At 37.8% G+C, this 15,375-nt stretch overlaps 1 protein-coding gene across 2 annotated transcripts in view; it reads right to left on the minus strand.

Moving 5' to 3' along the window:
* Positions 1 to 6,559: 6,559 nt before the first annotated feature.
* The window catches only part of ZNF81 (zinc finger protein 81), a 91,320-nt gene continuing 82,504 nt past the window's right edge, over positions 6,560 to 15,375 (minus strand). The window contains exon 5 of one of the 2 annotated variants that reach the window (XM_025371606.1): positions 6,560 to 13,867. In XM_025371606.1, the coding sequence (XP_025227391.1) occupies positions 12,159 to 13,867 (1,709 nt within the window). In that variant the 3' untranslated portion in view covers positions 6,560 to 12,158. The remainder of the gene's footprint in view (positions 13,868 to 15,375) is intronic. The other variant, XM_025371607.1, reaches the window with a different exon arrangement.

Genomic DNA, 15,375 nt, shown 5'->3' on the forward strand with positions numbered 1-15,375 from the left:
CCAGTGGCTGCAGCTTCAACCATAGAAACTAGAAAATGAGCACTTTTTTTTTTTTTTCTGAGGTCTCACTATGTCACCCAGGCTGGAGTGCAGTGGCGTGATCTCAGCTCAGTGCAACCTCCGCCTCCCGGGTTCAAGCAATTCTCTTGCCTCAGCCTCCCGAGTAGCTGGGATTACAGGCATGCGCCACCACGCCTGGCTAATTTTTGTATTTTTAGTAGAGACAGGGTCTCACCATGTTGCCCCAGCTTGAACTCCTGACCTCAAATGATCCACCCACCTCGGCCTCCCAAAATGTTGGAATTATAGGCGTGAGCCACCACGTCTGGCCAAAAATGAGCATATTTAAGTCAAATAAGCAGAAAAAGGAAATAATAAAGAAAAGAGCATAAATCAATAAAGTCCAAAATAGAAAAACAATAGAGAAAATCAAGGACACTAAAAGCTTCTTGAGAAAATCAATAAAATTGAGAAACTGCTAGCCAGACTGATAAGGAGAGAAAAAGAGAAGACACAAATTACTGATATCAAGAATGAGAGAAGAGACATCACTTCCAATTCTACAGATAAAAAGGGGATGTGACAAACAACTTCATGTTCCTAAATTAGACAACTTATGTAAAATAGACAAGTTCTTTGAAATATACAAACAAAGCTTAATGAAGAATATGACAACCTGAATAGTTTCCTAACTATTAAGGAAATTGAATTTGTAGTTAAAAGCCTTTTCACAAAAGAATTCTAGGACCAAATGACTTCACTGGAAAATTGTATCAAACATTAAAAGGAGGCATAATACCATTTCCACACTAACTCTTTCAGAGGAGGTACCACTTCCCAATTCATTCTGTGAGCCCAGCATTACCCTGATACCAAAAGTGGACAAAGAAAGTACAATAAAAGAAAACTATAGACCAGTATCCCACATAAACATATACGCAAAAGTTCTTAAAATTTTTAGCAAAGTGAATCTAGTGAAATATAAAAATGGTAGTACATCATGACCAAGAAGAGTTTAATTCCAGGACTACTAGATTTGTTTAACTATCAATAATCAATGTAATTCAAAAAATTAACAAACTAAAAAAGAAAAACTATATGATCATCTCGATGGAGAAAAAACATTTGACAAAATCTAACACCTATTCCTGATAAACTATCAACAAACTAGGAATAGAGGCAACTTCATCAACCTGATAAAGATCATGTATGAAAAACATAGAGCTAATATCATACTCAATAGTGAAAGACTAAATGTTTTCTTCTGAAGATCAAGAAAAAGGCAAATATATACACTCTGACCACTTCTATTCAACATTATAGTGTAGGTTTTAGTCAATACAATAAGACCAAAAAAGAAAGAGCGCCTATAATGGAAAGGGAGAAGTAAAACTATCACACTTCACAGATGACACGATTGTCTGTGTAGAAAAGCTTACAGGATCTACAAAATTACTAGAAATAATAAGTGAGTTTAGCAAGGTTATCGTATACAGGATCGACACATAAAAGTGAATTATATTTCTATGTACTAGCAAAGAAATAGTGGAAATTGAAATTAAAAATAACTAGTATCATTCAAAATAGCATAGATATGAATTATTTAGAGATGAATTTGACAAGATATGTCTAAGGCTTGTATACTTGAAAACTACAAAGAACTTTTTTTTTTTTTTTTTTTTTTGAGACGTCTGTCACCCAGGCTTGAGTGCAGCTGCGCAATCTCAGCTCACTGCAAGCTCTGCCTCACCAGTTCACGCCATTCTGCCTCAGCCTCCTGAGTAGCTGGGGCTACAGGCGCCTGCCACAACACCTGGCTATTTTTTTTTTTTTGTATTTTTAGTAGAGATGGGGTTTCACTGTGCTAGTTAGGATGGTCTGAATCTCAATCTCCTGACCTTGTGATCCGCCCACCTCAGCCTCCCAAAGTGCTGGGATTACAGGCATGAGCCACCGCGCCCAGCCACCACAAAGCACTTCTAAGAAAAATTAAAGATCTAAATAAATGGAACCATATATCCTGTTTATGGATATGAAAACAATGTAATTAAGATGTCAATTCTCTCCATATAGATCTATGAATTCAGTTCAATCTCAAAATCCCAGCAGGCTTTTAATAGTAACTGACAAGTTGATTCTAAAATTTATATGGAAATTCAAAGAAAAACCAGAATAGCCAAAACATCTGTGAAAAAGGGGAATAAAGTTAGAGGATTTACATGATCTGACTTCAAGACTTATGAAGCTACAGCAAAGAGTAATGCTACAGTAATACAGAAGCTACAGTAATGGTGTAAGTACTGGCAGTAGTGGTACTGGCATAATAGAAAACTAAAACAGAAATAGAACCAACCAATTAATTTTTTAATAAAAATATCAAGGCAATCCAATGCATTATCATTTTCAACAAATGGTTCTGGAACAACTGGACAGCCATATGCAAAACAAAATCAACCTAAATCCTTATCTTTGGAAAGGATTTACATCATATACAAAATTAAATAAAAATGGATTAGGTAACCAAATATGAGCCAATATTATAAAACTTCTAGAAGAAAGCATGAGATAAATCCTTTTTAAAACTTTTATCTTAATGACCTTGAGCTTTGCAAAAATTTCTTAACCATGACCAAAAAAGCATGAACTATAAAAGGAAACAAAAATGAATTGGACTTGTTAACATTAAAAACTTTTGGTCTTATGTTATTTAAATGAAAAGGCAAACCTAGAAGAAACTGTTTGCAAAATATACATCCAACAAAGGACATATACCTAGGATATATAAAGAACACTTACAACTCAATAATAAGACAAATAACTGAGTTTACAAATGGGCAAAATATTTAAAAAGATACGTCAACCAGGATGGTATACAGATGGTAAATAAACACAAGAAAAGATGCTCAACAGCATTACTTATTAGGGAAGTGTAACTTAAAACCACAGTGAAATACCACCACACCCCCATTAAATGACTAAAATTAAAAATAATAATCATACCCAATGAAGCAACTGTAGCACTTACATACTGCTGGTAAAAATGTAACATAGTACAACCACTTTGGAAAGCAGTTTGACAATTTCTTAAATAATTAAGTATATACCTACCATATGACTAAGCCATTCACGCCTAGGCATTTACTCAAGAGAAATGAAAACTATGTCCACACAGACTTGTAAACAAATGTTCACATCAGTTTTATTTGTAATAGCCAAAAGCTAGAAATATAAATTTCCATCAAAACATGAATGGATAAACAAATTCTGATATGTCCATATAATGAAATAACACTTAGCAATAAAAAGGAATGAACATAGACGCATATAACAACATGAATGAATCTCAAACTAATTATGCTGAATGGAAGGAGCCAAACAAGAGTGCTTATAGTATTATTCCATGTGTAGAAAATTGTAGGAAATGCCAACTAATTTATAACAATAGAAAATAAATCCGTGATTACCTGTGGATGCGGGAAGGATGTGGGGAAAGAGGACTGGATGACAAAAAGGCATAAGGAAACTTTTTTGGGGTGATGGATATGTTCATTATTTGTATTGTAGTGATGGTTGGAAAGGTGCACACATGTCAAAACTCATCAAATTGTACACTTTAAACAAGTTCCACTTATTGTATGCGAATTCTACCTCATTAAAACTGTAAAATATGTTTTGGGGACAATGGGAGAAATTTGGAAATGGACTAGATATATCATAGAGTTAGACTGATGATGATATTCCAGGTATGTGGGAGAATGTCCTTATTTTTAGGAGATGAATGCTCAATTATTTATGGATATGTTATATCTATAACTTACCACTGATATTTCAGGAAAAATTACATATAAATTGTTAAATCTAGATGGATGTTATATAGGTTGTACTGTGTTTTCAATATTTCTACATGATTGAAAATATACATAATTAAGATGTGGGGGAAATAATGTTACATTGTTTTATTGTCTGTCCTCTTCTTTGGGCATATATATATAATCTTTATTAACCTGAAATGCAACCAAATCTTCTCTGGGAAAATCTCCAGGGAGGGAGACATTCTCTATCTTTACTATCCTGGAATGTAAATAAATCTGAGCAAATTGCTTGTTAATGTCTAAACATGAAGAACATGAGATTCAAGGAGAATTGTCTCTGAAGAGAAGGCTAGAGTCAATCACACAAAACTGAAAAGAATAATGATGTGAAATGAATGTTGATTGGCAGAAAATGAATGTAGAAGATGGCAAAGACATCTTACATATGCATAATTGATGTCCCTGAAGAAGAGAAGAAATGGATCGGAAAAAAAATGTTAAGCAAAATAAAACTTCCCTGAAATGAATGATTGGAATGGCTCACTATAACTTAGGTAAAATTAATACACAAAGATCAGGACCAAAGCATATGCTTCCATAGATCCTTAACTTCAAGAATAAAAAAAGAATCATAGGGCAGAAAGGCACATTATGTACAAGAAAAAAGAGAGCAAGTTTGTCTAAGACTTCTCAAGAATATCACTCAATTTTAGAAGAGCAGCATCTACCAAATTCTCAGGCAAAGAAAGTATAAATATGTCAATCAGGGAAGCATAATAACTATGAGTATTATGGAATAAGGGATTCATGCAAAATTTATAGAAGTAGCTGGGGAAGGTTTAGAAGTAGGAGTTAGAAGACTAGAGAAATCACGAAACCAGCCCTTTTGAGATATTAGCATAGGTGGATAAATCAGAGCTTTCAGGAAAATCTGAAAAGCCAGGCACATCTAGCTGCTGATGTGGGACTGCCAAGAGAAGCTGATGGAGAAGTCCATTAGAAGCCTTTGTGAGCCTGCAGCCAAGCATCTAGTGGTAGACCTGGGGCTACTGTTGGTCAGCAGGGCTGGAAGATGGAAAGAAGGGCTGGATATAGAGTGGAAGATAGGAAAAATTGGAACCTGCTGGGTACCTCTGCATCTGTCCTTCACTGTCTCTAATCTCAAAGACTTTCACAGCAATAGTTGCTCCTTCCCTTTGACCTTCCAAATCTCATGTAATTTCTACTTTAGCCAACTCTCATTTCTCAGTATAACCCAAACGACAGTGTAATCTAGTCCAATAGCTTGATATTTTTCTATGAGAAAAATTGCTTTATGGTGAAGTAACACTACCTGAATTCAGAAATTCCTCTGAGTTTGCTCAATTGCTTTGTTTACTTCCAAAATAGCATTCATCAAAGCCAACAACCTGTGTGTCACAAAATCAAGAACCAATTTTCCCATCCTCATATGAATTGACATCCAATTTGGACAAGTCCTCCATTAAAACACTGTTTCTATGAGCCCCTTGCTCACCTGGTATGTTTTTACCTCTCTAGCTGCTCCTTCTCATTATCTTCTATAGATACATCCTTCTCAACCCAAAGCACAAGCTTCGGTCTTACGCCTGCTTTTCCTGTTACTCCCTACATTTTCTTTATTTGGATGACACTAAGATGCCGGAAACAAGCTCTCAAATCCCACCTCAATGTCCCAAACACACAGAGTTGTAGGGGGACCTATGCGAGCTCAGGAAGTGAGGTGTATCTAATACCCATTAAGAAATTCTCTCCATGCATAGTTCTAAGAGCTCTACACAATATGCATTAACTTCTTGTTAATGAATTGTGTACCTGCAAAAAAAGATACGTGGAAATCCTAATCCCCAGAACCTCAGAATATAACTTTATTTGGAAATAGAGTACAGAGGTAATTAAGTTAAAATGGGGCCATTAAAGTGAACTCCAATCCAATATAACTAGTGTCCTTATGAAAGAGGAAATTTGGAAACAGAGCCGGACACGCAGAGGGAACATGATGTGAAGAAACACAGGGAGAAAACAGCCATCTGATAGGAATAATGCATCTATAAGCCAAATAACACCTGAGGCTCTCAAAAGCTAGGAGAGAGGCATGAAACAGTTCCTTCCCTAGCACCTTCAGAGGGAGCATGGCCCTGCTGACACCGTGATTCAGATCTCCAGTCTCAAGAACTATGAGACAATTTCTGCTGTTTTAGGCTGCCCAATTGTGGTACTTTGTTATAGCAGCCCTGGGAAAGAAATATGCTTCTTAGTCAAATCTATGGTAGGTGCTAGTGTGTACATCTTTTATAGATGAAAATCATCAGGACAGAGAAGTTAACTAACCTTCCCAACGTCACATAAGCTAGTAAGTTGGTAGAGTGAGGATTGAAACCCTGGCAGATGGCTTCCTGAGCCTATCTACCTAACCACTATGCAAACTATCTTTTAATATTTTTAACAGCATTGTTCCCAGTGACTAAAAAGGGTTGCAAATGGGAGTGAATAAGTTTTAACAATGCAAATAGTTTAATACATTACTGTATATCCACCCCATAAACTATCATGCAACCGTTCAAAAGAAATATTGTTGAATAATAATAAAGCAAGCTGCAGAGATGGTTGTATGTTATGATCTGATTTTTGAAAATCAAAGGAAACATAACTTCTGATTACAGGCATGGGAACATATGTATGTCTACATATGATTATGAGCACAGAGCAGAGATTAAAACATGAAAGTGAAGTGTTCACAGTAGTTTATTAGTATTGGTTATCTGTTAGGGAAGAATAGTGGAGGAAGAAATGCAATAAATAATGAATGTATCAGTTAGCTTTTTGCTGGGTTGTTATCATGCCACCCAAAACTTAGTGACTTAAAACAATTAACGTTTTAATCCATTATTCTGGTAGTTGTTTGGGATGGCTGGGACGAATGGCAGAACCTTCCTAATCTGGGCCAGTGTATTATTAACCTACTACTGTGTAACAAACTACTTAAAATATAGCAGCTTAAAACATTTATTATCTTGCAGTTTCTGTGGGTCAAGAATTCAAGTGTGGCTCAAAAGATGCCTCTGGCTGAAGGTCTCTCATGAATCAAGCTATCTAGCTTACAGTCAAGCTATCTGGCTGTGGTCCTCATCTAAAGGCTCAAGTAGGGGAGGATATGCTTCAAAGTTCACACATGTGGGCCTTTCCACAGGGCTATCTCATGATGTAGCAGCAGTTTCCCCTATGATGAGCCATCTGAGAGAGTAACCAAGCACCCAAAATGGAAGCCACAGTCTTTTTGTAACTAATCTTGGGTATGACATCCCATTACCTCTGCCTCATTCTATTCACTAGAACCAAGACACTAATTCCAGTCCAAACTCAAGAGGAGGGGATTATATAAGAATGTGAATACCAGGAGGTGGGGATCATTCAGGGTCATCTCAGAGACTGCCAGCCAAAGTTGCCTTGACCAAGACTGGATGCCTAGGGTAGCTTCATTCACATGTCCGGCATTTGAAAATCTGGTTGGTGTAGGGTATCTCAACTGGGATGGCTGGTCTTTGCTCCATTACTGCTCCATGTGATCTCTCTCATTTTCCAACAGTATAGTTCCGGCTTTTCCACACATGGGCTCAGGATTCCAAAGAGCTGCAAAAGAGGGCAAGCCTCAATGTGCAGGCACTTCTCAAGTCTCTGCTTGTATCATATTTGTTAATGTCCTATTGGCCAACAAAATAGCCAAGCCCAGGTGCAGGGGTTGAAGAAATAGATTCTACCTCTTGATGGGCAAAGTGGCAAAGTCACACTGAAAAGGGGCATATATTCGGATAGTAGGAGACAATGGAGACTGTCCAGACTTCTAGTTTCTGCCTAGCATGTAGACATCTGGAAAGAACACTGCTCCCATCTCTATAACAAGAATAAAGCTGGGTAATCTGCAAAAACATAAGTTTTCTTGAACCCATCAGAGAGCTAAGATTACAGAGCAACCAACTAGCTTGAAATATAATAAAAGACAAGTGCCTCTCCTCGGTCATCTGTGGTACAGCAGGAAGGAAGATGAGGCCACTATATAAGCAGTAAGAATTCAACAAGAATTTTTAATGAATTGCTAAAGGCTGAGTGCGGGAGACTCATGAGAGCTGTAGACCTAAGGGTAGTTGGTCTCTACTTGCAGGCACTTCTCCATAGACATCCACTGAGTGCTCTCAAGAAACACGGGGGCAAGGAAGAAGACTGGAGAAAGTCTACCTCCATGGGGTAGGCCTGCAAGGGGGCTGCTGCTAATATAGAAATGGCACAAAGCTCCAATGGAACCCTACTCCCCTACAGAACAAAATCCTTAAGCCACTAAAAGAAGTGCAGCAAACCCTGTTGCCCTCAGGACACAGGTGAAGATTCACTGTGACTAGAGTGAGGGAAATGGAAAAAAAAAAATTCCACCCATGATAAAAAGGCAGGAAATCATCCTGGGCCCAGATGATTAAAGGCCTTCTACCAGTGGAAGAGGGCAGGATCACTAAAATATCCCACCCTCAAGACCCAGGGATTCGGGGCCTGACAAAAACCAAGGCTGGCCCAGGAAAACCCCTGCCCCCAACTCACCAGGTCAGCAAGAACCAAGTAATAACAGTTGTCTACTACTAACGTAGAGGCAATAACATGCAGCGAGACCCTCCCTGAGATGCAGGCACACAGGAAAGGCCTACAGGCCTAAAGGCAAGTGTGGTCTGGGAAAAATAAAAATTCTCTGGGCAAACCAGTGCCTACCTCAAGCATAAGATAACATTAGAGGAATTTTAAGTCTATGGTACAGCAAAGGTAACACTGGCAACAAAGAAACACAAACTCAGCCCAACTCCTGATTAGATGGATTCAATCTCCCCATGCTAATGGCCTATCAAAAGGGCAACCATGGCTATTTCCAGGAATAACTACTGTTTACCTCAGTTTCTACTATCCTACATACAACATCTGACATTCTGCCAAAAATTATTAGATGCAAAAGAGCAAGAGAAGACAACTCACCATCAAGAGACAAAGCAATCAATAGACCTAGACTCAGTTGACCTAGTAGTTGGAACTATCAGACAGGGAGTTTAAAATAACTGATTAATATGTTAGAGGATATTATGGGCTGAGTGTTTGCATCCTCCCCAAAATTCATATGTTAAAATCCTAATCCTCAATGTGATGGTATTAGGAGGTGAATGAAGCCTTTGGGAGGTAATTAGGTAATGTGGGTGGAGACCTCATAAATGGGATTGGTGCCCTTATAAAAGGGATCCCAAAGAGTTCTCTAGCTGTAGACATGGGAAAATACAAGAAGTCAGCAGTTTGCAACCTTGAAGAGGGCCGTCACCAAGACCTAACCATGCTAGATTCTGATCTCAGACTTCCAGGCTCCAGAAATGTGAGGAATAAATTTCTGTTGTTTATAAGCCACCAAGTCTATGGTGCTTTATTATAGCAGCTCAAACTGACTAAGACAAAGGATATAGTGGAAAACATGAACATGCATGAAAAGATGGGGAATTTTGGCAGATATATGAAAACTGTAAGAATCAAATGGAAATATTAGAAATAAAAATAAAACATAACTGAGTTGAAGAATGCCTTCAATGGGCTTATCAGTAGACTTGACAGAGCCAGGGTAAGGGAAAAAACATCAGTGGATTTGAAGATAGATCAACAGAAATTATCCTAACTGAAACACAAAGAGAAATAAAGACTGAAGAAGGATACATATATAGGGATGAAGATATCTGTAGCATTTTTCTACCTAACACAGTGTGTCTTCTGGTCACAAATTATTCACATTACCACCCCATGCAAAATATGTTCACCCCTATTCCAGGACCTCCAAATTTCTCATCCAAAATTGTGGCATCAAGTTCCAATCCAGGATCTCAAGTCTTCTGTAACAGGTTCAGTTGTGGCTGAGGTTCCTTGGGTACAGTTTTTCAGTTTCTTGATCCAGATACCTGTGAGCTAAATGACAAGTTATATGTCCCCCAACACACACCCAATATATACAATGGTGAGATAGGTACAGGATAACTATAATAGACACTCCCATTCAAAAAGAGGAAGACCAAGAGGCACATATCAGTCACTGTTCCATAACAATTCTGAAATCCCACAGAGCAAATGTTGTCAGTTCCCTTGGCTCCAGGGGCAGATAATGTTTCTTGATTAGGGCACAGTTCTCCCTGGGATGGCTCCCCAGTCCATTTTAATATATTGTTCTTGGGTCTTCCCTCTGAGATGTCCTTCATTTTCCATAAGAAATGGACCATGTTTGCATCTGAGTAACTTTCTCAGCTTGTATCCTATTCATAGAAGTTAGGGAGGGGAATCCAGAGGCCACTTTTCATTTTGAACTGTTGCAGTCCCTGGAAGTCCAACCTGGAGGTGGTTTTACTAGTAAAACTCTATTAAAAACTTTGTGAGTTTCCTATGAATCTGGTTTGGATCTACTCCTTTTCCCAAATGCCACATCAGCAATTCTTTTTAAGATAGGTCTCTCTCCACTTTGAGCAGTATGTCAGGCTTCTATGGGATAATGTCATGATTTTTAGAAGCCCTTAAATTTAGCTGAGATCGTCTCCTAAGCACCAATTGAACTATTTCACACATTGTAATAAAGAGTCTTACGGATACAACCATGATTTGATCTTTACCCTGAGGCTATTATCTACCTTGAGAATATTTAGATAGCTGGAGAAACTAGCGATGTGAAACCGTTATTTTTCAACCCAGCAATCCTTGGCTTTTCCGTATTCTGAATTCTGCTTGCCAAAGAAACAGTTATTTCTTTAGTTCATTTCTCTCTTTCTGTATCTTATCATATGCAGCTAAAAGAAGCAAGCTGATACTTCCCATATTCTGCTGCAAATCTCCTTAGCCAGATCCATAAGTTCATTTGGTCCATTCTCTATCTTCCCACAGAGTATGGTGATAACTGTTTTTCTATATTTTTCCCTACTAAATAACATGGGTTGTCACCTATCCAACCTTTGTTATTTGAGGAAAAACAGTTTTCCTCACTGTTTTTCCAGTTTCTACCTGCCACTCAGACCCAAAGCCAATGCCACATGTCACGTTTTGGTCCACTATGCCCCCTCCCCCAAACATATACTTTCAAATATTACTTAGCATTTTCTGTACAACAAACTACCCCCAAAACTTATGTTGCTTAAAACTATACCCATTTTATTTATCTCACAATTCTGTAAATTGGCTGGAATAACTGGTATGGCTCTTCTGGGCTAGGCTGGCTCAGCTGGAACTAGAGGTCTTGGAAAACCTCACTCTCAATTCTGACAATTGGCAGGCTACTTGGTCTAAGGGGCCTCAGCAAGGCTGGCTCACCACTGCTCCATGTGGTGGTTCCTCACCCCCCAGTAGGGCAATTTGAGATTTTTCAGGTTTGGAAAGAGCAGCAAGAGAGAGTAAGCTTCAAGGCAGGCTTTGCACACTTCTCAAGCTTCTTATTGATTCTCTTTGCTAATTTCCATTGGCCAAAGAAAGTCACATGGCTAAGTTCAAAGTCAAGTAATAGACAAAGAGACGCTACTTGGGATGGGAGGAATCTGTGGCTACTTTGCATTGTACCACAATGAAAACAAACAATACTAAGTCATGGAAACGAGTACAAATGATAGGATTATATTTGTGTATTCCTATAAAATTATATCTGCAGATGTGTATATATATATAAAACCAAAGTGACTTTTAAATTGTGGATTCACTTGATAGAAATATTCAGTAAGAAACATATTTGATAGACATATTCAATAAGAAACATTTGATGGACATAAATATGTCCATCATAATTTATGATGGACATAAATTTGAAAAAAAATTTAATATTCCTCCTGTTATGCACTGTGTTCTGCCACAAACACCCTATAGAACTGACAGGAGGTCTAATCAGTTATATTATTTTGCTGCACTACCTTTCATTTTGTTATCACTTTAAATTGCTTAATATAACACAGTAAATATGACCATCATTTACATAATTTTGCATTATCCTTCCTATAAATAATTTGGTAACAATTTGACTTATAATACTTTCTATAAGAAGGCTTTTCCTGACAACGTTTTTCTCAGTATGACTTCTACTGTATTTCATGAGGCTGTGCAAATTCTCTCTCCATCAATGCATTTTTAAGAGAGTTTCTTCTGAATAATTTTTTCCATCTGAAGTTAGATAGCCTGACGCTTTTCCTTATACAACATATTCATATAGGATCTGTCTTGGATGAATTTTGTAATATATAGTTAGACCTGACCTTTGTCAGCCTTATAAGGCTCTCATTTTCAAGAACAGGATTACTTTCATGTATGAATATTGCGATGCATACTGAGAACTGATTTCTGGGTGAAGCCCTTTCCACAGTCACTGCATTTATACGGTTTATCTCCAGTATGAATTGTCTGATGTTTATTGAAATTTGACCTATCAGTGAAGGCTTTCCCACATTCTGCACATATATATGGTTTCTCCCCTGTGTGAATTCGTTGGTGTACTTTGAGATGTGGTTTCTTGGAGAAGGATTTCTCACAGTCAGGACATTTATAAGGCTTCTCTGTAGTATGAATTCTCTGATGTGTAATCAGCTCTGACTTCTGGATGAAGGCCCTCCCACAATCAGCACAAACATAGGGTTTCTCTCCAGTGTGAATGGTCTGGTGTTTATTGAAATTTGACCTGTCGGTGAAGGCCTTCCCACATTCAGCACATATATAAGACTTTTCTCCAGTATGAGACTTCTGGTGAGTATTGAGATTTGACCTGTTGGTGAAAGCCTTCCCACATTCAGTGCATATATAGGGTTTCTCTCCTGTGTGAATTCGCTTATGCATCTGGAGTTGTGACTTAGAAGGGAAAGATTTCCCACAGTCACTGCATTCATAAGGCTTCTCTCCAGTATGAATTCTTTGATGTGCAATCAAGTGTGCCTTCTGGATGAAGGCCTGCCCACATTGAGTACAGATATAGGACCTCTCTCCTGTATGAATTCTCTGATGCATCCTGAGTGTTGATTTTTGGGTAAAGGCTTTCCCACACTCACTGCATTTGTGATGTCTCTCTCCAGTGTGAATTTTCTGATGTATATTGAGGGCTGAGTTCAGGGAGAAGCCTTTACCACATTCACTGCATTCAAAGAGTTTTTCTCCAGTATGAGTTGTCTGATGCCTGAGTAGAGATGACACCTGGAAAAATGATTTCCCACATTCATTGCATTTATAGGGTTTCTCTCTAGTATGAGTTTTCTCATGCATAATTAATTCTGAATTCTGGATGAAGGCCTTCCCACATTTAGTACATATGTAGAGTTTTTCATCTCTATGAACTCTCAGATATATACTGAGTAGTGGCTTCTGTGTAAAAACATTTACACATTTGCTAAGCTCATGAGGTTTTTCCACAGTATGAATTTTCTGAGGAGCAAAGAAGTGTGACCTCTGGGTGAAGATCTTCTCAAATTCAGTACATGTGTTTGCTTTCTCTCCAACGGGAAATTTCACATTTTGACTGAGTGAGCGTTTGAGGCTGAGGACTTTTCCACATTGATTACGTTCACAGAACTTCACTCCTGTATGTGTATTTTCGTGGTGATTATAAGAAGAGCTCTGGGTGAAAACCTGACCATGCCCAATAGTTTTATCCAGGTTCTTTGCTGCATTGCTTTTATTATGAATATGTAAGTCTAAATTATGCTTAAAACTCTTCCCAAATGAATCACGTTTATGGGGTCTTTTCTGTGAAAGAATGAGGTTTGGGCTTGGATGAACAAATTTTCCAATGTCTTTATATTCATAATCCCACTCTGTATTCAATATTTTCTTACTGAGGAAAGAGGTGTGACTCAGAAGTTTGTTTTGTTTTTCCTGACATCTCTTTATCTGTTCAGCATCTTGCCACAATTCTTCTAAAATGGAGTATAATGAATCATCTCTTGTATCTTCACCCTCCATTTCACTATGAAGTGTAGATTTTCCAGAAATTCTTTTCTGGGAAGGCTTAATTCCAAATTTCCCATCTAAAAAGAGAAAGAAAAAGTAAAATTGACACAAACAATAGACCGCAAGAGATTAAAAGGTACACATAAGCTAATACAAGCTGAACACATGGAAATCAGTAAATCTCATGATGACAATGATGACAGGAAATACATATATAGCACTTTTATGTGCCAAACTCTTACATGACACTTACAACATTCCAGGCACCGTTCTAAGAAATATATGCAGTCACGCATTGCTTGACAACAGGGATACTGTCTGAGAAAGCTGTCATTAGGCGATTTCGTTGTTGTGCAAACATCATAGAGTATATAGTACTTATAAAAACCCAGATGGTATAACCTACTACACATCCAGGCTATATGGTATAGAATATTGCTCCTAGGCTACAAACCCATATAGCATGTGACTGTACTGACTACTGCAGGCAACTATAATACAATAGTAAGTATTTGTATGTTTAAACATATCTAAACATAGAAAAGGTAATGCATTGCACTACAATGCAGCAATGGCCATGATGTAACTAGGTGATAGGCGTTTTTCAATTTCATTACAATCTTAAGGCACTCAATATCATTATGTGGTCCATGACTGTACATATGAACTCATTTAATCCTTTCAGAGGTCCTATGAGGTATCTACTACTACTATCCACCTTCTGTAGATAAGAAAAGTGAAGCTCATGACAGTTACATAATTTGCCATAAAACATGGTTATTAAGAGTTGGAGGCTGGCGTTCAACATAAGCAGTCTAGTTCTATTTTGGTAGGAAGCTTGGCTATTAGGTAGGGTGGACAGAAGATTGATAATACAAAAGTTTTCAGGAGAAAGATCTAGGAGGGCCTACGCTTGGAGTTTAAGTACTCATTAGCTTTCAATTCTAAATCCTCATTAATTTTGCTTATCAGTAAAAATACAAAATTCATGTGATAAAAATAATTTATTCATGTCTATAAAAATATTGTAGTCATAGCCATCCTAACCTATACAAACAATAAATAGATGTCTATACTCCAACTCTCCATCCAGGTATAATTGTTTTCTTGGACCTACATTATATATATATAACAAAAAATAGCAGAGAAGACAAGTCATCTGTGGTAGAGACTGAAAGCGATCCACTAGAATCTGTTCCCCCATTCTTTTGCATTTAACAGAGTAGCATCCAGGCATACGGATGCCCAGTCATAGAGCATTTCTCAGTCTCCTTTGAAATTAGTGTGGCCATGTGACAACGTTCTCATCAAGAGAATGTGAGAGAAAATGACGGTGCCACTTTCAGATGGGAGCATTGAGACCACAGGCATGTTTTCTCCACACCCACTTCTACTTTCTTGCTTACTAAAACCTGGACTTGGCAGAAACACAGAGTCAAGCACGCAGATCCCACAAAAATCCTAAGAGATGGTGGAGTAATGTGTGTTGGAAGGAGGTTGGATTCCTGAACAATCATGAGCAATGAGGTTTCCTATAAGAGGGAAATGCAATTCTTTACTATTTTAGTCACTATATTTGACAATC

This window comes from Theropithecus gelada, chromosome X (genome assembly GCF_003255815.1).
Source record: "Theropithecus gelada isolate Dixy chromosome X, Tgel_1.0, whole genome shotgun sequence".
NCBI classification, from domain to species: Eukaryota; Metazoa; Chordata; class Mammalia; order Primates; family Cercopithecidae; genus Theropithecus; species Theropithecus gelada.